At 33.5% G+C, this 26,892-nt stretch overlaps 1 protein-coding gene across 5 annotated transcripts in view; it reads right to left on the reverse strand.

The window, feature by feature from the left end:
- Positions 1-26,892, reverse strand: part of NOVA1 (NOVA alternative splicing regulator 1) — a 145,009-nt gene that overhangs the window by 7,130 nt on the left and 110,987 nt on the right. For all 5 annotated transcript variants that reach the window (XM_059849837.1, XM_059849841.1, XM_059849840.1 and 2 more), the window contains one exon: positions 20,458-20,529. In XM_059849837.1, the coding sequence (XP_059705820.1) occupies positions 20,458-20,529 (72 nt within the window). The remainder of the gene's footprint in view (positions 1-20,457; positions 20,530-26,892) is intronic.

Genomic DNA, 26,892 nt, shown 5'->3' on the forward strand with positions numbered 1-26,892 from the left:
GATTCCTCTCTTTCCAGGCGACTGTAGCAAAACAACTTCTTTGGCAAAATTTGTCTGAAATTCTTTACCTTCCTTTAAAACATCTATAGTAGCAACAATTAAAAAAAAAAAAAGAAAGAAAGAAAATAAAGAAACAGAACAAACCAAAACCAAAGCAAATGTAAAACCACAACCAAAACAACATTCGTCTAAACCTTGGACAGATGAAATAGCTGGTCTTGAACAGGACACGACCTTGATTCTTTGACCTGTGACCCACATCACTGTATGGAAATTCATTATCTGACACACTGTATTATTATTGTTCAGCCTATGGAAATTAAATTTTACAGGAAAGAGTACCTAAGTGTTGAGAATTTGACAGTACAAAACATAGCATTTGTACATTTAAGAGTTTACCAAATGGTTTCAAACAAAGGTTATTTACCTATAAATCCTACCTTTGCTGCTGTTTAAACAAGTTTCAATGGACACAACATAATTAATGTCAATAAATGTATTACCTATTGACTTACTGCTATGAGTAAAGAGTGGTGCTCAGGATAAAAATTCAATACTTATATATATTTTTCATAGCTTTTGTTTTTGATATACATTTTACAAATGTGTCCCAAAGTTTTAATGTATTGTCTTCTTTAGGACATTGAATTAATAAGATGTTTTATTTTACAAAAAATTTGGCTTTAGTAGCTTTGTGTTCAGATATCCATTCATCCCAATTTTGTGGAATATGTGTAGGGACAACACTTTTCAGTCCTTTCAAAAAAATTCTATCTAAAGACTTAGCAACAAAACAATATAAAATACAATTAAATGTTATTAGTAATAGTCTCTTTCTACTGCCTCATTATAAAGTCAAACTAATTGCAAACCAATATGCATGCCCTACAAATAAGTTTTTTAAAGCTAGAAAAAGCTTAGGTATTTCCAATGGTTATGTTAGCATGAAAATCATATCATTGAGAATGCAGCACATAAGAAACTTGAGAAACAGTTATATTTTTCATTTACACAATATGTACATTAAAAAATAATATATCATACTGTATTTTGCACTGCATTGTTTTAAATTATATACATAATTTTTAATTCAGAATTTCATTGTCATCAAAACAGAACATGTTCCATAGAATAAATAAGAAATTATCAGCTGCTTATTCTAAAGGCAACGTGAAAGTAGGGTATTGAAAAAAAAAATCAGTTCACCCATAAATTAAATAATCCTATTTAAAAAATCTTCATATATTAAGAATATATACTTCAATATATAATGACAGGTTTTATACATATTTTTGCAGACTTAGTTTTAAGTCAGGACACCTCCTAGTATCTTTAAATGCAGTTCAAGGTATTTGGTAATTTTAAGGTAACCTTTTTTAGTTTTCCCATCATAAAAAGAAAGAAACAAATCTTAGTTTTGATTCAATATTTCAGTTCTAGATACAAAATACATTACCTAATTACTAACTAGAAAAATTGTCCAGATTTTTGCAATTTTTTTGAGGGGGTTTGATAGTTTGTTTTTGGCTTTGGGTTTGTTTTGGTTTTGGTTGTTTTGGTGGTTTTTTTTGGTTTTTTTTTTTTTTTTTTTTTTGGTAACACTCCAAAAATGCAGCACTGCACAGCTCTCATTATTATGGTTTTGTGCTGCATACTACAGAAAACATTTACTTGCCTCCACTCGTTTAAGACACACTAACAGGTACTGTGGGATAGTTCAATAAGCAATGTGCATAGTTCTGATTAAGTCAGGCCCAGGTAACTTTAAGTGAAAAACCCCTAAAAGCATAAGAAGGTACAAAAATACACTCTCAAAACCATACATGTAATTTCAGATGTAAATAGGATATTTAATGCCAGGGCAGTATTGTTGAACCTGTAATATTATAGTTTCATATTCAACATATGAAAATCTGGGTCACTGTTACATAGCTGGGATTATTCTTAAGGATGGTATAGTAAAAGAAAGCAATGGCTTAATTCAGCCACAAAATTAAAAAGGAACTCTTCTCTATCCAATAAGAAAGATTTTCTCAATGAGAAACTGGTACTTTTCTCACTTGACACACAAATGTTCATTAGGTTACCATTAACAGCTCTAGTTATTTGGCAAAATTATCTGTCTAATCAGAGGAGAGATAAAGAATGATCTCCTTCTTCTTACTAACCACTCTCACCTTGTCCAGGCATGGTTTTGTATTTAGCATTGCAAACTACATAAAAATGATGTTGCACTTTGAAAAAAAAAACCATAAAATGTAATATGCTGGCTTAATATATGTTTGTCTGCTTCAGAAATAAAAATACCCTTTTCTAAATATCTGATTTAGAAACAGACTATTGTTTCTTTCATTGGCAAGTCTCTTAAATGGTATTAGTTTAGGAATACACCAATAATACCCTTTGAAAAACAACCCCTGCCATGGTGAATATTTACATACAGGACAACTTTTAAAAACATATATGCAATAAATAATTAGACAGCATGCCTCTATTTTATATTAGGACAAAAACGTTACACTCCAGTGAAAATTCAGTTTGAACAACATATAAATGCACCTGTACTCATTCTACTTAAAATATAAGCAATCATGCTCTTCTTGAAGGGAAGAGCAACATTTGTACTATTTTGAGATATTCAGCTGTAACATTCTTGTAATTTGTGACAGCTAATTTAAAATTTCATTTAAAAATTTAGATAATTATTTTTAAAAGCAAAATATATTTAGGATTTTTTTTCCTTTAGGAATATTAGTCTTGCTACCATTTTGTAAATCTCCATCTATTTCTTTCATTCACTGAATCTTTCCCTTGTTTGTATATTGGAATACCAAGTCTTTATGGCAAATATTGGTTGTGCTGTATAATAACACAGTATCTAATATATTACATAGATCACAGCAGTCTAGGTGCTGGTAGAAAAATAGTGCAAATTCTTTTTTTTTTTTCCTGTTGAAGCCTGAAATCCATGCAGTCACTAAGTTAAAAGGTATAAAATGATACAAAACAATTCAGAAAATGAAAAATCAAATATTATCTATTTGGTTTTGTTACCTGCGTGACCACCATTTTTGAAAAAAGTCCTTAACTCCTTGTCTGTCAGGGAAATTGGACAGTGCACTTATTTGCCTTTTACAGATAACAGGTTCAGAAACTGATTTGGATGCAGAAGTGAGAAACTCCTACCCAGAATAAGTGCTCTGAGCTATCCAATAAAGGTACCTTTCACTATGCAGAAAGATTAGGTTTCTAGGTTTGTGTGTATGCTCCTGGCTATATCCAAACTTGTGCTGCAAAAAGGAGATTGAATATCTGAAGCAATTATGAAAATATGCTTGCATATGCATAAGAATAAGCACACATGTAATTTATTTTGCTTAATGCTATAGGAAGAATAAAGGGAAGAAAATCTTTATTTCCTGTCAAATAAGTTTTATAAAAATTAAGGATTGCAATTATGACATTTGCTTACTCACAAAGCAAATTAATTACTTCCACAGGCATCACTCTCATCTTATTTGCATTGGCATAAGCTAGTTCAAAATCAGGCTCAAAAAGTATAATACTTCTTCCCCCAAAAGTCATCCAACTATAACAAATATAATAGAAACAAAGTGATTTCTCTGCATACATTTTCAGTGAAACTTAAAAGCCTTGACAAAAGTCAAAGAAACCTGGGCCATAAGAAGGGCTCCAACTGGAGAGCAGCTTGCTGCCCTCAGTTCCCAGTGAAATCTGCAGAGATTTGATGCAACTCTGCCCTTCAGAGGAGGAGGCCTGATACTTAAGGGATCTCAACCATTGTGTGTAGAGACACAATTCAAACTTTTAACTCACCACACGAGCTGCTCATATAAATCCTAGACTCCTAAACCCTGTATCAGCTAATTCCCTAAACCCTTCCCATTTATTGAAAATCCACTTGCATAAGCCCATGCTGCATTCATATATCATGTCAGAATTGCCTAAAAGTCCTCTGATTTACCAAACTGAAAGTCCTGGCTGAGTTAAGTGAGCAGAATAACATCTACTGTGGAATGCCAGATGTTTGGTGATTATGCTCTGCCACTCTCATCCTCCCCAGTGCTGCAGTGAGATAATCTGCACTGAGCAGCAATGAATGCACATGAATAAATGCTAAATAGTTTCATGGGAAGATGAACCATTACTAAATCTGCACTACTACCCATGTCCTGCCAATTCTCATTCCCACTCCTCTCATGTACTGACCCCCAACAACCCATAGCAAAGTTTCACCCCTTCCACCCTTTCACTTTTCTACTGCTTTATTTCTTTGCCTTCCTTCTCTCTGACAATACTTGGCCTGGTTATATTACCACTTCTCACAGTCTCTAGAACTGGGGGGATGGCAATCACAAACTCACACCATACATGCCGCCCAGCTAATACAAAGTCTACACTGAGAAATGTAGTGGAAGGATGAAATGCAGGCTAGATTGCAAGAATTAGCACTTGATATGGCGTTTACACCGATTAGACTAACTGTATGTTGAGTAGGTTGAAAAACATGGTTTTAGGTTTCAAGTTCCACATGGTGGCAATGGCACATGCCTGCACTAACTTACACCAGAAGAGAAATATTACTGATTATACAAAATAGCATCAAAACTTGGAAAAAAGAAACCAAACAATTCAACAGTGGAAATATTTAAATGCGTCAGCCTCTGTTTATTCCACTTCTGTGAAGTGTTTCTAAGAGATTGCACAGAGATTAATGAACAAAGGATCTTTTTTATCTATTATTCAGGTTTCCTTTTTCCTCTTTTATTTTCAACAGTGTCATTATAACTCATTCCATTAATTTCTTGTAACAGTTGTTCTTTTTCCTCCTGTTAAATCTTTCAACTACTTGTCTAATGCTGGTTTATTTTTTCTTAACAGAAAAACAGTTTACAGAAAAGATTCCATCTAATCTAACAAATTCATCCTAATTTGTCACAATTCTACATTTTAGTCTCTAAACCAAGTAACTGCACTTCCTTAAAAAGCTAAATTGCTATGTTCTATTTAATATATTTTTCTTCTTTTTTTTTTTTTTTTTTTCTTTTTTTCTGTCTTATTGCTCCTCAATTGTTTTAAACTCTTAAAAACTTCCTCTGGCCTCTGGATTCCACGTCTGAAGATTTCATGCTATTTTAGCTGCTCATATGACTACAGGCTTAGACTTGGTGAGAAGGTGTTCTGAACAGCTGCTCTCCTGTAGAGAGCAGTCAGTGAGGAGTAGGATCACCTAGGATTTTTTTGTGTAGCAGGAAAAACACACTGCTACACTAGGCTTGTGAGTAGCTCCATACAATCCATCGTAAAGTGAAGTGGCACTATAACAAAAATCTGGGAGAAAATCATGATCAACTGAAGATGTGACAGAAGTTCTCCTGAAATCAAGCAGGAAGACAACTAAGTTCATTACAGGCAAAGTAATGCCTTCATCCATTTAGAATTCACAGCCATGCTCCTATGTATCAGGCAACTCCTGGAAAGCCCCTGGCTATGTAGCCACCAAGAACCACAAGTTCAAGGCAGCACAAGCTACTGATAAGTCATGAGTCATCCCACCTATATAGCAGGCAGCCATGCAAGGCTGCTCTGGACAGATGTTTGCTCATGTCAGACTTGGGCTCAGCTTCCACAGTAGCCTTACACAGCAAATCTCTACTTACTGCACATACATAGCCCCAAGGAAGCTACTGGAATTTTTCTCAATATTTTCAGTATCTCTGGACTGGATTCCATACTGGATTCATGCACATGATGAAACATGAATTTACTTTTTCAGAGGTGTCCTGAACAAATGCCTGGATGCTCAGTTCCAGATTATACATTTTGGCCTCAGAGAAAATTCTTAGAAGGAATGGAGACATCTTTTAGAGACATTTTCCTAATAGTCCGCTTGATACTTCCTTACAAAAATAGGCACATATCCATAAAAAGTAAAGCAATTCTTTGTGAATTTAGCTAGATCATCAGGTAAATAAACCTAGACAACAAATTGTCATCTTCCCCGACCATGTTTAAATTCTGTAAATGTCATTCCAACTCACTTTCTCTCTTTCTGCAAAAGAATGTCTAGGACTGGAATACTGTGTGAACAAGTACAATGGATTACAGGAAGAGATTAGCTGCTACTTTGTTCCTCAACTTAATGCACTTTTTCTTTTTCTAGTCATGTTTATGCTAATATGATTTTCTTCTCATCACAAGCAGAACATATACTTGTAGTACTTGCTTCATAAATGTTGCCTGCAATTATTCCAAGATGAATATAATTTTGCTACTTCCCTATGTTGCCTCTTTGTGTTATTTCTGAGCTCATATTTGCAGTTTCTTTCAAGACAATTCAAGATTAACTTAATCCATTGAAAAAAATATTGAAACTCTGAGTTTTTTTCTCAAGTCACACTAGATTATTAGAAATATAAAAAATTGACAGAGCAAGTAGATATTCTAAGATGTTTGGTTTTATCTGCTGGTACACTGCAGGAGGATTTTGGTCTGATACTCACATGTGTTTATTTTTCTCTAGTTCTTAGACCTCCTCTCTCTGCTAAGGTTGCATTTATAATTTCATCTTAGTCACAAAAACTATCACACAATAGAAACCCAACTCCAATTTAAATACCCAGGAACAATTTCCATCTGAAATCACAAGGCTTAGAAAGCCAGAACTAAGCAGTAGAAATATTTACTAGAGATAAGACTGTGTAAGGATGTTTTGCACAAATTGCTCTTTTGGCTTAAATCAATACTATTTTTCAATTAGCATTTGATATTAAACCTTGACTCTTTGAGGCACTTAAAAAAGTCACTCCCACTTCTTTTAGTAACTACCTAATTACGATTCTGCCCACTTTAAAGTATGAGCATTAAAATTTTTCTTTCATGCTTTTAACTAAAGATGTAATTTGGAATGCAAATTTCTCACAGCAAGAAACTAGCAGATCATGTTCAAAGAAACAAGAAAAATATTCTCTGCTGCCTGTTTTAGTTGCCCTTCTGTCACCAGTGTGTGTAGGCTCTAGTTCATAAATAGAAAGGCTTCTTCTCTCAAAAGCAGAATGTGTGCATAGCCAAGTTGTGTCCACCAAAAGAATAATTGCTAAAACAATGTTGGTTATACAGGTGGCTGATTTTATAAGATTATCTAGTCCTGAAGAAAGCATTATTAAAATTTTACATTCACATATGAGCACATGAAAATCTGAATTGTTTCATAAGAATCCCTCAAAAAAATATGATTCAAAACTGTGGGAATGGAGTAAACCAACTCCTCCATGAATTCTCTATGATACATAGTTTTAATAACATAGAGAAGAAACTTAACTTTTCTAATTTTTTTCTCAGTAGCATATAAAACAACATTCCATATTTAATGCATTAATGTTTCATGAGCTTCAAATTACATTTGCAAAGAAGTGTAATGCATTTTGAGAAGCTTCATTTATACTTTTCACTTTTTTATAATTAAAAAAGAAAAAATGAGCTGGTTACATACTAAATTACACAAGAGAAAAAATTAATAGATTTTCACTCAGTTGCAGAGAATGCAGTATACACAGAAAATTTGACATCCATGTTGGCTGTGCCATTGTTCAGATGAAACATTTTTAAAAAGACAGAAAGCATGAATACTAACTGTTCTGTCCAGTACTGTCTAAAACCTTCAGTGATGATCGAATGTTAACCCTATTCGCTCTTTAAAATCACCAAAGTTTCCCCTCCCCCTATCTAAAATTTCCCTTTTTTTTCATCTTTCTTACATAATTTGTTGCATGGTGTCCGATGAATACCTGCCAACACCTCACAGAGCCAAGGATGGGTTTAAAAAATGCATGAATATTTACAGAATTATTAAGTATAGCAATTTGGGATATTTCTAACTGAAAGAAACCATATAACGTAATTTAATTGCTGGAATTTCTGAAAAAAAAACCACTTCTCAATACAAAATAATTGACATAAAATGTAGCTAATGTATATTATTTTAAAACCAAACATGCCTCACTGGTGGTATTCACTAAAACTCCCACTGTTTTACATCAGACAGCATCTAACTCATGAACTCATAAAAGCCATTCCAGTTTCAAAAGTTAATTGATCTTCTTGACAGACAGAGAGGCAAAGTGGGTGCATCCCTTTTTTTTTATGCTTTCCCAGTCACAGATCTGTAGATGTTTGGCTCCTCATAGCTATTAACTCATTGTCCAAAGAAGCATTGCACTGGCTGCTTTCCTGACAAAGCTTCAGAAGGCAAATACATAAATTAATAGGACATTTGTGCACTCCTCCAGAGAATCCTCTAAAGTCAGCATTCAAGAGCTTTTCAGGTACTCCCCAGCAGCAGATCAGCCATAAACTTGCTCTGAATGACATGCTGTATTTTAACTAGAAAACTTGCACGTGATGGGAAGTAATCATTGGAAGAAATCCTATGGCTAACACATAAAAGAGATTTGTTATGTTAATAACAAATCTTGGACAGCCTATAACCTAGGAATCAATTTTCCATTGACTTCCAGGAGGCTGATGCTTCCTTTTTTTTTTTTTAATTTAAATTTTTAAAACGCTTTTAATGGCCATGTACCTGCAAGTCTAAGAGAAAACTAACAGTATTTTTAAATAATCCTTTGAATGGAGTATGAGTTTTTAAGATGAAGATACACTGTTAACATTACAAAGCATCACAGCTATAAACAGTGCCCAGTTTTCAGTATAAACTTGGATAAATATGGCTAGAATACACAATTATGCTCTTCTAAAAGAATCAATGCAGAAAAGTATATGCATTAGTTCTGTCATTTAATTAAATTCAGAGGAAAGAACAGCCAATAGAAATGTGCTAAGGGACTTGCCATTTCTCTGTCAAAACCACTTTTCATTGAAACTGAATAAAACTTGAAACCTTGGAAAAACTAAACCCTGGATATTAGAAATAAATTGAGATTTTTATGTTTTGACATTGCTGGCCAGATCACATTATTTTAACAGCATGCTAAACATTTTCTAAAATTATTTTGGATTTAAATCCAAGGATGAAATTATGTTTCAGCATTACTGGTAAGATTACTGAAAATCAGTCTCTGGAAACCACATTTTAAAATTAATTAATCTATATATAGGACTGACAGGACGAAAGAAGGCTAAGAGTTTTAGTTGGTTTTCAGAGAATCTTTGCCACAGTTGATTTCTACAAGATATGTATCACAATAATCCAGAAATCATTTGGCAATTCTGAACAAAATTTAAGTTATCAACTATATATCATCAGCAGGAGACCTCTCTTTTGAAAGATGTGGAATCAAGGTGAATCAGCAGAACCATTTCAATTCTATGGCATGGAAAACAAGGATTTATTATGACCATTTAAAAAAGGGGTATTTCTTTCTTGCTCAAAGCTCTTTGTGATCCTTTTGTGGGAGGTCAAAAGAGAGAGTCTGATCATCAGCAAGAGGAGCTTTATGGTTGCTCATATCAACAGGTTTGTGATTCCCAAAGGAAGCAGGCAAAGTGCTCAGAAAATATGACAGTCTTTAGTCCCTTTCTTAAAACACACTATCTCTATATTTAATATCTTCATGCTCAAAAATAGTCCTCAATTTTGCTATCACAGTTATCATATTCTGATATTCTGAAAATTAAAAGTTTTAAGTGAGAATCTGTGTAATTGAAAAAATGATAGATTTCCAAAGAAGGAGGTAAAAGAAAGTGTAACTAACTGAATGTGTTTTGCCTAAATGAACACCTTTGAGCTTCATTGCCATAAAATAAAATAATGATACTAAACCCTAATGTCCTCTCCTGCACTATTTGTAATTAAAATTCTAGGGTAATTACTCTGTTCTCCATAGAAGGGAAGGGGAGACACACATAAATTAAAACCCTTGTGGTAATGCTATTAATATCTCAGGTCCCTGAAAATAAGAGCACATTTATTCTTGTTTTCCCCTACAGACAGTTCTATATAGCTTCATGGTGTTTTGCACTAAAAAAAAAAAAAAAGAAAAAAAATTAAAAAGGAAAAATGGCACAAAGCTAATGATTAAATGTTTTCCTAAAATCTGTATAAATACAATTTTTCTTATGAGTATTTTTCTGAAAACATCCATTTTGCTTTAGATATAAACACATAATAAGATGGTAGAGCCAAATAGCTTCTAAAAGGAGGAATGTTTTAAACATGCTATCTAACTGAACACAACAATTAAAAACAGCCAAAAAAACCTCTGTGAAACAAAACAACAAAAGACCTTCTCACCATTTCCACAGACACATGATTTAATAGAAAAACTTACAGAAAAGTAAATAAATTGAGCAAAATTTGAATATGTATCACTACTATAGATATTTTTATATGCACACACAGTACTGTGCTATAAATATATACTGCTATATGAGAATGTCTAATACTTGATTTACTTGTAAGCAGGAGCGGTCCTCCTGCACTGAGTATCTAGTGAAGAGTTTCAGCTTATGCAGAGAGTACAGAAGCTACTCATTCACAAGTGCCTCTTTAAATCATATTTTTTGCCATTCAGCTTATTTTAAAACCCATAGGGAAAAAAACCCCCATGTACAAAGACACGTACATGTTTGTACTCTCTACAGACAGAGGGAGTGGAGTTCCCACTTCCTCCCAGGTCCAACATGTCTTAGGATCTCCCAGCTGCAATCATGCCAAAAATCAGTCTGATGCACAGAACAAATGAAAGATGTTCTCGTTTGGAAATCTAGGAATAAAACCCACACTCTGTTTCAAAATTATTTCATACTTTACACAGAGTAAATTTGAAGGCAGCATCTGAGTAAATTTGATTTAAATATCATTTTTTAAAGACTCAATGAAAAATAATTTGCATCTAAGTCTTGCCCTGATCTCAACTACTATGCAAAATATATACATTTTCTTCTGCTTGAACAGCTGAACAATTTATTTTTAGAGAAAAGATACCTAAAAATGTAAAAAGAAAAAATAAAAAAATGAAAGAGCTGTCTCAAAAATGAGATGGAGGTGAGGAAATCAATAGATTTACTAACCCTTTTTGATTTCACAATATATTTGTCCCTTTTTTCTATTTAACAAATACTCAATGTGATCCTTTGCATATGTATAATAAATGCATAAATGCATTATTAATTATTCTAATATCACTTAAATTCAATTTTCAAAACATAAATTTCATCCTATCAAAGCTGCAGTCCCCTTTTCTTACCCTGATTCACCTGAGTTCCTATTAATGTCAGGCAGGCATAACTTGCAGTTTACTTTGAAATTGGATGCAGGAAAGACAACCATCAGAGTACACAAACACATTGTGGACAGCCAATCAGTCTTTTCTGGTAATGTAATGTGTATCATTTATTATCTATTTACTTATGGCATAATGAAAGCAGAAATTTCTATTAAAAAGCCTCTTAATTGCTGGCATACAAGTGAAATACAGCCAGTGAAATGTCTTTAACAAACAACTGTTATTTCCTTCTGTTTGTAAAATGATGTGAGAATACTGGCTCTAGTTTTATTAAACATTTAAAATTTATTCTTATGAACAAATTTTCTGCAAGGAAATGGTTATCTTTTTACTTGATTTCTCTTTTTTTCTGCATCACTTAATTATACATGTGTACAGGTCTGCGGATTTTAAGGTATTGTATTTTGGTTCAGTACTTTTTACTATAGAACGCCATTAATCACAGTCTAATCTATTTCATAAAGCAGTTTAATTCCCTAACTGCAACACTGTAAAAGAGCCCACATGGAGACTGCATTTCAGTATCTCATGGGTAGGGGGCAGCTGTTAATTTATTATCACGATTACTACAACTACTACTAAAAGAATAAAGTCAATCAATTCTCACTGCATTTCTAAGTTTGTTAAGTGGACAATAAAGATAATCATAAGAAGCTAATAAGCACTGAGTTCATGTACTATGCTACTTGAAAATATGGAAGAAGAATTTACACTGCAGTGGATTTGCAGGCTTCCAGAAGCTTTAAAGAAATAAAAATCTCAACCATATTTTTATAACTCCATCCAAATCACAGGTATTATGTGATTTGGAGTTCTCTTGAATGAGTAATTTGTCATGTAGAAGTGTATTATTGTTTGATAATATGGGGGAGGGGGGGGGGGGGAAATAGTCCAGCAAGACTTAGATCTCTAAGGCTGCATTCACTGAGGTGCCATTTGAGAAGCAGGGGAAAACAGAAGATGAAACAGGCAGCAGACCCTCTGTAGCCCCAGACTAATACTCTTCGAGGCTGCAAAGATTCAAATGTAAATCACTGGCAGGTCACAGACCAGTGAACCCTTAGACTTAGAGGGACAATAGTCCAATTGATCCACTATTTGCAAACCATGCCTCCTCTTAATATCTGCTATTACTTGCAGGAGGTCTAATTTGCTTTCAGGGAAAAAAAAAGAAAACTAACCAACCAACCCAATCCAAACATCCAAAACGAAACCCAAAATCAACAAATGTGAAAACATCCACAAGCCCAAAACTAGGGGATAATACTATTGAATAAGATGCAGTTACATATTGTTTTGATATAGGCTATCTGAAATCTAAGGTGCAATGCTTCAGGCAAAGGTCCCAACAGTGACAGCTAACCTCTGGAAAAGGGAAAACCTTCTACGCGTTATTCTCTGAAGTGCAATACATCAACCTGCTTCCATGATTTGTATACAAAGAACACTCCTTTTTCACTCAAATCAGGCAGAGACCTACTATAATTGGTGGGTTTGTCTCACATCTATCTGACTTCTCACTATCTGAGGAATTCTCAAGGCATGCAGAAGACAGACAATGCATCCAGCAGTCTGCCTAGCCTAGCAAAGTGTAGTGCTACACTATACCTACAAACAGCTTGTGAAAATGGAAGTATTTCAGGTAGCACAAAAACCCCGATTAACTAACAAGCAGGATCTTCTAGGACCAGGCCTAATCATACCTCACTCAACCTAACACCTGATAGAAAAACATGGTATTGCTTTTTCTACTTTACAGTCTGCTATAAGGGATCTGTCCTGGTGTAACAGTAAGCTCTAAAGGGTCAGTATTTCTTTCCACATGCAACCCATGATCATCTAAATTCTGGACTACTTAAAAGCCACTAAATTAAATTCCAAATAATTGAAAACCTTTATATGACTGATTACAACAACAGAGAAAAAACAATTCAGTCATCCAGATTTGCACTCTGGAAATTGCTCTGCCATTCTGTTTTCTCTGGATTGTTCAAACAGCGAAGAAGACACTCAGTGGCTCTTTGCCTGTGCACCTGAGAATATGGGTGGATTTTTCACCCAATAGCAGTTTTGAATGAAACAATACATCTACCATACTAAATCTGAGTATTAAGAACTCAGTCTCAGCTAACCTTGGTTAGATCACAGAGTAGTATGTTGCCACTTTCACTCTAGCTCATTTGGGATGGAACGTGAACATGGATATTATTTGGAATTTATAACACACTATTCATTTTAATTTTGTATTGATAAAGGAATTATACTTAAAAAGGAACACAGAATATGGAGAAATGATAAACTCTTTGGCAAAGGACGTTTGAAAACCTTTATCATATTCTGACAAAGAGAAAAATGTGTACTCTTCAAATTTCATATGCTTAATGATCCTTTTTCCTAAGCAGATGGGACCTTTTCTTAGTATGGGGACATGGAAAAATGTGAAAACCTATATATCATATCTACAAATATTCAATAGCTGAAAGAACATCTTAAATTAAGTGAGGGACTTTTGAACCCTTAGGAATTTTGAACTCTTAAACAACTAAAATAAGAAAAGATGAATTTAACCCTTCCAGTCTAAATAGAATGTATTCAATGCAAAAAAGCATTATCATTTTACATGTTCACTACAAAATATTTTAAAATGAATAAATCCCATGAAAGTCATGAGTGTACTTTAAACAGTAATGATCTCAGTATCTTAACTGAAGCAATAATGATTTTAAAATAAATTATTTGAATCAAAAGCAGGCTTCATAAAGTCACACTAAGATTTTTATGTTTTTTAAATCATCTAAGTCTTCATTAACACAGACTTACTCTTTCTTTTTTTCTTTATAGGCTTTGCTTTTATATGTGGGGGTTTTGTTTTGTTTTTTACCTTTGGATTTTTATCTGTGGGGGAAAACAACCAAAAAATCTAACAACCAGGTAGCGTTTAAAACATGAAGAGATATTGATTTAAAACATTTATCCATTATAATAGAAGGGAATAGTAATTCTGTTCATTACACTGAGAACATATATCTTTTTGAAGGGGGGATGAAATAGGAAACTAAGTGATCCTAATTATTATCAAGCAAAAATTTTAAACAAGATACATGAACATGGAATCACATTTTTACTTACAGGACTGAAACTGGCAGGTCATTTATGACATCCTATGAATGACATGCCAGTAGTTTTCAGAGACTTAGCACTGAGAATCTACATCTTTCCCCATTTGTCAGGAAAGTCCCTGACATTTCTCCTACATTTAAGACAGGAACAGTAAACAGTGACCCCTATAATTGTTGTGCAGTGGGAGAGAAAAAAGGAAATGAGTATGGAATATGAACCAAATTATTACCTACATACTTGTCCCAAGGGGAAAAATTGAAAGAGACAATAAGAAGAGTAAAATCCTCAAACTATTTTGCATAGAAGATTTTTAAAATTGTTTAAACATTTTATATAATTTAAATATATATCCTAAGGAAAAGATGCAAACAAGCACTGAGTTCAGATACTGCAAAATACTGGAAAAATAGTTAAAGGACAAAATAAATACATTGGAAAAAATGGTTAAAGGACAAAATCAATATATTACAAGTCATGTATTAACATGGGGACCAGAAGAAAGTCTGTAGTTAGTCCATGGAGGGTAGGTTAATTCTGCTTAGAGTTTAGACATGAAATGAAGGATTCCAGCTGTATAGAAGCAGGAAAGGTTACATCTAAACCACTGGAACCTCTACTGAAATCCTCTCACATGAACAGGAGTAATTCTTCCTAGCCTTTTCTGGATATACCGTCTCAAACATTATTTATTATGTGCTATCCACAGTGTGCCATAGACACCTTGTAATGAAAAAGGAACTCTGTTTTATTAAACTAAAACAAGCTGGTTCACTAAATACTTTAGTCATGGTCCATATAAAACACTGTCTATTAGATAAAGTCTCTTTCAAACAGAATATTAAGTTTGTGTTGTAGACCACTGACAGCATCATCTGGATGTAAATGAAATGTTCATATTTATCAGTGAATGATGAATCAGATTGGTTGACAAAAGGTCAAATTGCTATCTCAGAGAATTACCATAGCAAATATTCTTAGTAATCCAATCAAAGTTATACCACATTTTTAATTCTATAGCACCTTTTATAGGAATGGTAAATAATTTTATATTGACTTTGATTTTTAATACAGAACACTGAGATTTGGAAAGATCAAGGGATCCATTCAGCATTAGTCAATATGTGGAAGACCTCAAAACAAAACAGATTTTCTCAACACTACCCTAAAAATTGACATTAAAATCAGGGAAACAAAAATAGATTAATATTACAGTTAAAATATCTAAGAGACTATATTTTAAATAAGCCTCATATCAAAGTTCAAAGGCAAACTGAGATAATATCTCACTGACCTACAATGGCTATTGAGTATCCTGGGATCATCATTAAAACTCAGTATTTGTGCATGGAGATTAATGTACTGATAAAAAAAATATATCATTTGAAGCTGGTTAATATACATATTTTAAAAATCCATATCCTAATGATAACAAAAGACCGAAACAAAGTTTTCTTTCCTATTTCTTCCTTCACCTCCCACAAGAAGTTATATGTCAAATATGAGTTCATCAGCCCTTTAAAAGCTGTCAGCATGCTTTACAGACTGCCTCTATTTTCAGATTCTACTTTTCTGTGAGGAATGAAAAGATGAAACTTCTGCAAGCAATTTTGCAAACAGGGATAGGGAGGTTCTTTAAAGTGAGAGAGGGAGATTGGGTGCATCAATCATTACAATATCAATTAATCTCCCAATCTCTAGTTATATGTATACTATTATATCATGGTGCAAGCTAGAGCCTTTCCATAAAATAAGGGGGCAATACAAGACAAATGCACAAATTCCAAATACCAAGATTTTAATGGCCATATGCTTGGGGTGTACCTGCTGAGTACAGGCAGTTCCAAGAACACTGGCTCAGTCCCATCATGTGAAAATGTTGAAAAGTATTATTTATTACAGATATCACAGCAACAAGAAATAGAAATGCTCAAACAAAAAAAGCAAACCTGAAGACTGAATGAACAAAACCTGTGCTCCAAAAAATTTATATTACATTGTACTAAATGATAAAATAAGATTTTCAGGTTCAACAACAAAGCAGCCAAATTGTAGGTATAACTGTAAAAAATACAAATGCCATGGGAAAAAAGTGCTTTTAAAAAAGTAAAAATAAAAGGCTTATATAGTAAGTAAATGACTCAAAGTCTGCTATGATAAATCCTGTTTTATTGCTAAGCTTAAGCCTATCTAAATTGTAAGGCAAGGAAAAAGGACTCCCAGCCATTACTGTCCTGACTTACTAATAAATGTGAATGGGTGTTTTGGCCCTTTTATTCTCTTGCGCCAGTAGCAAAGGTCAGCAATGGTACCGGTTTCATGGAGAAAGGGAGGACTGGAGAAGGAGACATGCAAGTGTCCTTTACACATATACATCAAATAGGCAAACAAGAAATAAAAACTTAGCTTTATGTGTTTCTCCCTCTAAAATTAGAGTAACATCAGTAAAGCAGGCAGATAAAAAGAAAAAATAATCTTGTAAATGAATAAAAATATGTAAACTGTTTAATTATAGAAATACTAGTCTATCTAAAGTCAACTGTTAAAATAATAATTAAAATTTGTACCTTTACTGGGTTCTACAGAGGAAAAGCAAGCAGGTTCTATATGATGTTTAGTGCATTATTTACCACTTTAGAGATGAAATTACCTCTTGAAGTGTACTTTGGAGAAGTCAAATTGATTTCCTCCTCCTGGTAAATAAAAGTGAAGCTATATTCTGTCAGCTCCAGGGGCATCAGCAGAACAGTTTCATGGCTGTAGCTGTATGTCTATCAGTGTTTGGCTATAAACAAAGCTGACCAAGCTCGTGAGAGTGTAATACAGAAGCTTTTCGTCTAAAAGTATAGAAAGATTGAGTGAGCTTCAGCAACAGGCAGACAGGAGGGAGAAAAAAAAGTTATTGGAAATTCTATTGCCTCTAATTCTATTGTTTCTTTGGTTCTTTCTTCCTTGGGAAGTTTGCACTATATGGATTTTGAATAAAGGTCCAAGGAAGTTCCACTGAAAAAATAAACAAGACACTTACAAGAATAATATTGGCAGATGTATAACTTCCAGGAACAAAGAACTAAAGAGAAAAACACTTCCAGGGAAGAGCTTTCTGTTGCACCCAAGGCAACTCAGTATAATGCAAAACATGACAGTTCTAAAGCAACTTTTCTTCCACTAGAAGAAGGCATTTTTAGAGACTATCCTCTCCTTGAGAATCATAAAACAAGTAGTTCACAAACACTGGATTTTTCCAAAAACAATTCATCAAAAGCCGAAACTGCCATACAAAGGAGTTATGACCTCATCTGAATGGAGGCAAAGTGAGTCATTAAAAGGAAGATCTAATACAAGCCAGATTTCCTGCCTAGCTTCCTCTGACCTCTGTTGGCAGAGCTATTTTCTTCTTGTATTAAAAAGCGCGTCTAAAAATTGTTCAGGCTCTGTCAGGGGAACACAACTGACATGCTTGTGAAGCACAAGGCTCACATCAGCTGTTCTCATCAAAGCACAGACTCGACAATTCTCTAATTGCAATGGTTTATGGGGCAGTCCTCCAACCCAGCTTAAAAATCTCACTTCAACAGCAACCCAGCATGAAGTATTGTTTAAAGTTTGCTTAACCACCTTTCTACACTTTAACATAAAATATCATCTTCTCATGATTAAAACATTACATAAAATTGAATGATCTTAAGGCTAATATGCTACAGCACAACAGTGTGCTGTGAATTCATCTTACACCTTAACACTGACTTTCCTGACATCCGTCCAGTTAACTAAGCTCTCTCACGTTATCTAATATACCATCTTGTGATAAAACCCATCGCTGAATGGTTATTTTCTATTGAGAGCCATCTTACACAGCCATATATCAAAAGAATCATTTACTGTTGTTCTCTGATAATCTCCTGTTGGGTGTTCATGTGGCTGCCGACAGGTTTGAGGCGATTGTGTTGGAACCTATTTCATGTGACAGCCGCAGTGCAGATACTTGTGGATACCCTGGTGCTGAATGCTAATCACCACTACAGCCTGGGAACAATTGCCAGTGATGTCACTTATCACCAGAATGAACAGAAAGGCCTTAATTGCCTTCTCATGTGCTTTGTGCTTCCTGCTGGAATGGCTAGAAATCACTAGAAAATACGAGAAGGGATAAAATAATCGTAAACCTGTACAAGTTTCTATAGTTAATAATAAAAGCAGTTCCAAAAGTCAATTAAGGAACTCATTACTCTTCTTCATATATACAGTTCTGATGCCGTTCAAAAAAGGTCTTGATTACTCATATGAAAACTGAATTCAACACAGGTTATGAATAAAATGCATTAAAATATGTAATTTGGGATATAGACAGGACACGAAGCATACACGTTACTTAGCTTGTGAATTTAGCTATATTACTTGACAATATTCTCATAGAACAACTTTCTATAAACATAAGTATTTTTAGCTATTGAAAGGTCATTTAAAGTTTATACACTACACTATAATTCTGATAACATAAAATTCATAGAACAGATGCAAAGTAGGTGCTTCTCTTATGCTAATTAACATGCTCAAATTGTATATCCTGTAAATAAAAGCACTTCCTTTTTCTCTAAATAATGATCATCAGGATATAATTAAAAGAAAGTGTGAAAGAAAAGAAAAATAGTAAGAACCCTTTAAAAAACAATCTCTGCACTCATTTTCAAAATCTTCTAATGAAAATAAACAAAATACTAAAATTAAGAGAGAGAGAATAAAAGCTGAAAAGAGCTCAAAAAACATTCCTAGGTGTTGGGAAAGATTTCATCTTTGTCCCTTAATGATGATGAAGCCAAGTAACTGTTGCTGGAATGGAAGCAGGTTGATGAAGAAGGCTTTCAAGTTGAAGTTAAGGATACCACAACCTATATTTTTCTTAGTAGTTTCTCTAGCTATACAAGTTCTTTTTAAATTCAATTACTTTCTGTATTTGACACCCCCTTCAATAAATGTCATGTGTTGATCAAAGGTATAATGCTTTAATACGCTTCCGTTCATGTGAAATTGTTTGTTCATACACCAGCAAGTTCTAAACAGTTCAAAAAATATCAGAGAATCAGTAATTAATAACAGTGTTAACTTTCAGGAGAAATTAGCTTGTGAAGTAAACTTTTCTCATATTTGATGTCATTTATGCAAGATCTGATAGCAACATTCAGCTACCTGAAACACTGTGGGAACTCTTAGCATATACTGAATACTTACATTATTTGAACACAAAGTACATTAAGTTTAACAGTACATCAAAAACAAATAAGGTATTTTTAAAGCATGAATAAGTTCTAAAAAGCATGATATGTAGCAATTTTTTACAAAATCTATAGGGAAGATGAAGATAATATGATAATTTGTGGACACAACCAACTGGACATGGACTTTTCCAGTTAAAATAAAAATAGATGAGTAGAATTAACATGCTGCTAAAAGGACAGTTTATGCATTTAAAAATATGATATGAATAAACTTACTTAGATGTGTTTAGCATGTTTTTAGAGAGATTTAATTTTACTTCATTCTTCATCACTAAATTTTCATTTAAAATACTTTTATATTTAAATAATGCCCCTATGTTACTGTCCACAAACACATTTGAAAATTCTGCAATAAAGAAGTCTGTTTGGGTTGAATTCCAGCTATTTAAGCATGGGTTTAGGGGTAATTCTATTATAATTTAAAACTAATCCAGGAAGTAAATACGTGTGTGCATATATACACAAACATATATAAACCAAGAGTTACTCTGTCTACAAACACACCAGTTTTGTATCCTTGCAATTTATCAAATGGAAAAAAAAAAACAACAACCCAACTATTTTAAAAGATACTTTGCTTTCATCTGAGATCTTAACGAAGCCCACCAAAATAAATTAAAAGAAGCAAAATACTTTCCATTTACTTTACCAATTTCTAACAAGAGTTAGATATCTATGGTTATGGGTGTATATATGTGAATGAACGAATAAATCCTTAACCCACCATATCTTTTTCTCCAGTTTGCAAGCTTGTCACCCGTGAAAAGTATGGTGTAGATGGTAGGATGATACTGTACCTGATTGGCTCTGGAGGTGGTCATGGGATCAGATGGAGAGGACTTGGTGGTAGTTGGGGAAGATGGCAATGTCTGGGAACAAAGCAGTTCAGGAGCAAATCAACCTTTACAAGCCTTAGACTGAACAGTTAAAAAAATAAATAAACCAACAAAATAACATAACTAGAAAATTAAAAGAAATAAAAAATGCCTAAGACAAAAATCTTTCTCCTACTCATTGGAACTTAATGGAATTTAAAGTCAATTGGATAAATAATGCATGTAAATATGCATGCTTATGCATGTAAAAACAAATTCATGACTTGAAATCAAGATGGTGAACTCACATAAATACTCAAAAATATGCTGACCACATGAGGAATTCTTTCCTCTCTCCTCCTCTTGGGGAAAATGAAGACTATAAGTAAACAAAAATTCCAGCAAGTTCAATGAGCACACTAGAAACAGTTATCAGTCTATGAACAAACAGGGCCAATGTCTGAAAGAAGTTAAGAGACATTTACTCTGGCACTCTATAAAGCACCATTCTACTGTAAGGACTTAGAGCCAGCAAACTGTGTTCCATACCTTAAACAGTTAAGCTGAAGCTACCGAGTTTCTGGTAATATTCTAACTGCTAAAATATTCATTGATCTTTTTTAATCTAGAAGCAGGTGAAAAAATGTAAGCATCAATCTCATGATGGATGAACATGCAACTAATACCTTCATAACAAATAACTACAAAATATTTATGATTAGTGTTAAAAACGTTCATTTAGTTGAGCAAAGCTTATTATAGTTCTGTGTTCAAAATAAACACAAAAAAGAATTAAGAGTCATATTTATTGATCATCTTTTCTAAATAATATACATATGCTTAACATTAATTCTTGAACATATTAAAAAAGCACTGCTCTGTTTAAAAATTGTATATACACATTTCTCCTTTAAAAGTATTAGATTCGTGACAGAAAAACTCTTCTATTCTTTTTATAAATGTAGTAAAAAACTTAAATTCCAATTTTCAAAACATAACATACAATACTTATTCAAAGCATGTTTGTGACATCTTTGCAATATATAAATATTATAATATATCAAAAATTACACTATTTTTATGTCAAGAAATAAGTGTTAAAGTGCTATACAATGGAATTTATCATATCCTCATATAACTACTAACCAAAACTATTTAGAAATAAATAAAGCAAAATTTCACACTTTCAGCAGTTCTGTTACTTACAATCATTGACAGTCCCTCATAAAATAGGTATACATACTTTTGCACTAAAACTCTTAATGCATATGAGAAAGCTGGGACACTGTGAATGCATAAAGTTGTGTATTAGCAAAATATGGGCTTGTACATATGCACACACAAATATTTTAGATGTATGTTAAACAGTATGAAGATCCATTTTTCATAGTTTGTACATAAACAGGCAGTCAAAACAGGAAAAATAAAACCTTAAGAAACAGATCCCTATTTTGTGCTTCCAACTCGTTACTCATTGTAAAACAATAAAAACAAATAAAAGCATCAACTGGGACTCTTTCACGATGGTTATGTAGAAAATACTATCATGTATAGCACCTTTTAAAAAATATAGAGCTTGGCAAACTGCTATTGGTCAGCAGGCACCCACATTGTAAAAATCAAGGCAGTTATAAAGGATTCTCCCATGTCTTTATGTACCAAACATGGGACCATCATGAGGAGTCCATTTGCGAGGGGCTGGAATTATTTAGCAAAAGATGTGTCCAATTGGTACACAGCTCAGCTTGTTCAGATATAGAATAATACTTTTGATTTTAGTGAGTTGATGCAGTATGTCTCTTACCAAAGTCTGAAATTGCAGTCAACTGATTTTTCTCATTTAAGGCTAAGCAGGAAAAAAATACAAAAAAAGATCCAAAATGAAACAAAAATCCCAACCAAAAAAAATGGAGAATTGTTTATTGTCCCAATAGGTTTTCTTTATTATAGCTAAGTATTAAACTTTCATCCTGAAATCCCCAAAAGAAAAAAAAAAACTAATATATTTTGACTAGAATATTTCAGAAAACTGATAGTTTGTGTTATCAACAACACTGCTAACTAGCACATATGGTACTGTATATGTTGTTTTGGTATGCTAGGTTGCTTATTGAAAGGAAAAATAATTTGTTCTTCACAGTCGTTATCAAACTTCACAAGTGGATTTATAGGGAAATATGTAGAACACTTCAACACTGCATAATGACAATCACCAATAACACAGAAGATTTAAGAAACTGGAAACATCTCACATTTCAATTCATATCAATCTTCCTAAAGCACCAGAAATATATGGCTGTGATGAAAAAAGGAGTGACGATAATCATTTCAGGTGAATGTAGAACTATAACATCTACTAAGTAGAAGCATTTCATTATTTATTTTAGCAAAAGACTGCTTAAAATACAACGAAAAAAAAGAGATTAATAAATTTAAAAGCAAAGACCGTATTAATGAACAAGAGTCAACTATGAGAAACACCTTTTATTAAAAAAAGGCTAAATACTGAATATAATTATTTTTTGTCTTGTTTTTGGTGCCTTTTTCCTTTGTTTATCAGGTTGTTTGTATTTGAGACTTGATTTCTCTTACACTGTTTACTGACATAACTACTTTTAGGTTTATATACATATATATGTGTGTGTGTATACACACACGCACACACACACACATATATATATATATATATAAAATAATTGTCAATGTTTTGTAAGAATTAATCTCTTTTCAAGCTTCCATATAACTCTGAAGATACACCTATTTATTTCTCTCATATCAAAATAACACAAAGTGATTTTTCAAACATTAAAAAGTCCCCACCAGAAACAGGCACTTGTAGTTTGTATTGAATTTTCACTGGCTGATAAGTATTATACAGTCTCAATTTCTTTGAAGAAACTTTTCAACAAAATTTCTCCTTAAAGAAAGTTGGATAGAACTCAACGTTCTGACTTATTGTGTAGCATAGAATGTTTTGGGGTTTTGCTTTTAAAATGGTAAAGCTTTTTCATTAGGCAAGCACTCAAATTTAGTAGTTAGGTTTCTGACAATAAGATGTATAAACAGGTTAGAAATTGTTAGATGAATTTACATTACAATTTTCAATTTTTGAGTCTGCTACTTGCATACGGTAATTGAGGATTTCCTGAAATTGCAGGTTGAATACCACTTCTAAAATTTGCACAGTGTTTTTAAAGGTTTTTTATTTATTTTTTTGAATAGTATCATCTAATCTGTGATGAAATTAAACTTGTTTTCTTAAATACTATTACCTTTCCTACTACTTACAAGACAATTAATGAGTTACAGGTTACAGTGTGTTTGTTCCGACTTTACTCTTCTAGAACATGTATTTGTGAAAATAGATTTTACGTATTTAGAAAGGAGCCAAATTTTAGAAATAAAACTCTGTTTTAGTTATATTTGAGTTGCAGCATCTCCTGAAAGTCCAAGAAAATACTATTACTTTTTTGTGCTCAAGCACTGACTATACTGTGAGAGACTTCTCTTAGGGAGCACAACACACTAAAGGGTGTGCAGAAATATGGTCAAATCATCACACTGCTATTCTTGATATTTTTTGATTAACAGAGTGAAGATATAGCTGTACCATGGCAATATAGATTACATACAGTCCACCTGCATGGTGTTTCAAAAGGTCTCTGAGTCCTCTTTTGATTACTATGACACCCTTAAATATATATTTACAGTACAGAAATTTCAATACTTAACACCAAGGGTAATAAATATTAAAACTGTACTGAGTCAATTAACTCTCAGTACTTACTAGTATATTTATATATTTAGGTCTAGAAAGAAAAGGCAGAAAATGAAATATAATTTGAAAGAGGGTTACAGACATGAAAGCACAGAAAAAACATTTAAATGTGAAGGTGAGACTGTATTTACAGCTTACCATTTTCTAGTTTCTCACTACAAAGCTTGCCAAACAAAGGAGATCTTGGTAATAACATTACCTGCAATAAATAACTATTACAACTAACCTAATACTGAGTTTCAGTCCTGCATATATTAATATTGGTGCTTTTAATCACTGAAATTACTGTGATGAAACTAATTTGCTTAAGTCAATATTTTAATGCACTTTAGGAAAAGGTGTTATCTTTGAAAAAAATTGTATTAAGTTTAAGACATTCTGCAGTTAAAATGAGAGACAGAGAACTGCGAGGTCCCACTGTTCTGCACAGCCTACAAGACTGACTTACTAGACTTTCCACACTACCAGAGATAACAGACCGCTGCTTTGCTAAACAGTCTTCTTCACATCTGCTGTGATCTCCTTTAATCTGTAACTCTGCCAAAAGATTTTTATCTTGGAGATGACTATATGAATACATAACATATTTCAAAAATATAATTTGGATGAAGAAATAATCAAGAATTAGTAATTTGCTTACAATTCAGACTGTAAAAAGGCTACTTTGATGACTTCAGTGACCTATTTTTTTTCCTACCTTTTGATTTCTCTAAAGAACAAATAAAATAAATTTTGATTATATTTTAGTCTCTTTGCATTTGGTTTTGCTTTTGAGTGGAAGAAGAGACAGGGCATAAGGAAATACAAAAAGACTAAGAGGTAACTCAGCTGTATTTATGACCTCTTGGGAACCTGTTTTTGAGAAAGGAAATAAGTATGGTCAAGCATGATCATGAAGAAAGATTATCTCGTGTTTTGTCAAAGACAAGAAGGGATAAGAAGCTTGAAGCAAACCACCAGGTTCCATTTGGATCAGCAGAGCAACTCGGGATGAAAGGAACAATTTAGAATTACTATTACAGTAAAAGGGACAAAAAAGAATGAGGACCTCCTCGTTCATCAAAACTTGTCACAGTAACAGAGAACTACTACCAGATTTGGTGCTGTTACACAGAAATAACAGGAAATTGAAGTATGTAACTAGGCACAGCCATGACAAATCCTATAAGATATGGGTTTAAGATTCATTCTAGAAGAGAAGGTTACCTCTTCATTCAGGGATACTTTGGGATACAGAAAGATACACCAAAATTGCAAAGCTATCAGAAGGTATCAGAGAACTTAATTTTCTGAAGAACCAAAACACTATTGAAAATTTATGTGAAGTTAAATGCTGCGGTTCATCCCCCAACAAAATATTCTATTCTCATTCCACATTTGAAGCACAGAAGAGTTAATAAACAGCTACAAAGTTGATTGCATTCATAGACAAAGTTTTGCATAAATACTGAGATTGCATTCAACACTTCTGAAATAAAACAGAAAATAAAACCAGTGATCTGTCAGCAGAATTAAGCATATGAGGGACAGGATAAAGTACACATATTTTTATGGAATACTAACTTTTGCCAATGGATTCAACATACAGAACTAAATAGCTGGTTTTGGTTCTTGCAACTTATGAAGACCCCTGCATATCTTACTATACATTGCAGGATGATAACTGGTGTGATTTTTCACCTCTGTTCACAAGTGAAAAATGTTCATGAGAAGTTTTTAACTAGATGAAAAAACACTGTGATCTATGAAGCTGCTTATTTTTTGTTTAAATGAAAACTTTAATTTTCTCATATTACACAGTCTAGTAAGATTCCTCTAGATGACAGACTTTTTTCTTCAATGGATGATAAAGAAAAGACAGGCTTCTCAGAAGGGATAGGCTACTTAAGAAACCAGTGAATGTTTCTTCAGGAAGGAAGAATCTGAGTGTATTGGTGGATTAAGAACTGAATACAATCCAGCAATGTGCACGTGCAGGCCAGAAAGCAAACTGCACCCTAGGCTGCACTAGAAGAAGTGTGTCTAGGAGGATGAGGAGTGATTCTGTCCCTCTGCTCTAGTGAGACTCCACCTGCAGTGCTGCATCTACCTCTGGGGCTCTCAAGATAGGAAAGACATCTGGATCTGCTGGAGAAGATCCAGAATAGGTCCACAAAGATGCTCAGTGATTGGAGCACCTCTCCTATGAAGACAGGCTAAGAGAATTGGCACTGTTTCTTCTAGAGAAAGGAAAGCTTCTTGGAGACCTTAGAGCAGCCTTTCATTACTTAAAGGGGGCCTCTAGGAAAGATTGGGACAGACTTTTTATCAGGTAGCACAGTGACTGGACAAGGGATGAGTTTTTTACACTGGAACAGGTAGATCCAGATTAGATATTAGGAGGAAGCCTTACTGTTATGATGGTGAGGCACTAGAAGAGGTTGACCAGAGAATCTGTGGATGATCCATATTTGGAACTGTTCAAAGCCAGGTTGGATAAGGCAGCCTGGTCTAGGGTTGCTGGCACAGGGGTTGGATCTAAATGATCTTTAATTTGCCTTCCAACTAAAATCATTCCATGATTCTATGAAGTCTACTGAGCCTTTATAGCCTGAAAAACTCCTAATTCAAACCATCAACCCTCTCCTCCATTTAAGCCA

Source organism: Haemorhous mexicanus, chromosome 6, assembly GCF_027477595.1.
Source record: "Haemorhous mexicanus isolate bHaeMex1 chromosome 6, bHaeMex1.pri, whole genome shotgun sequence".
NCBI classification, from domain to species: Eukaryota; Metazoa; Chordata; class Aves; order Passeriformes; family Fringillidae; genus Haemorhous; species Haemorhous mexicanus.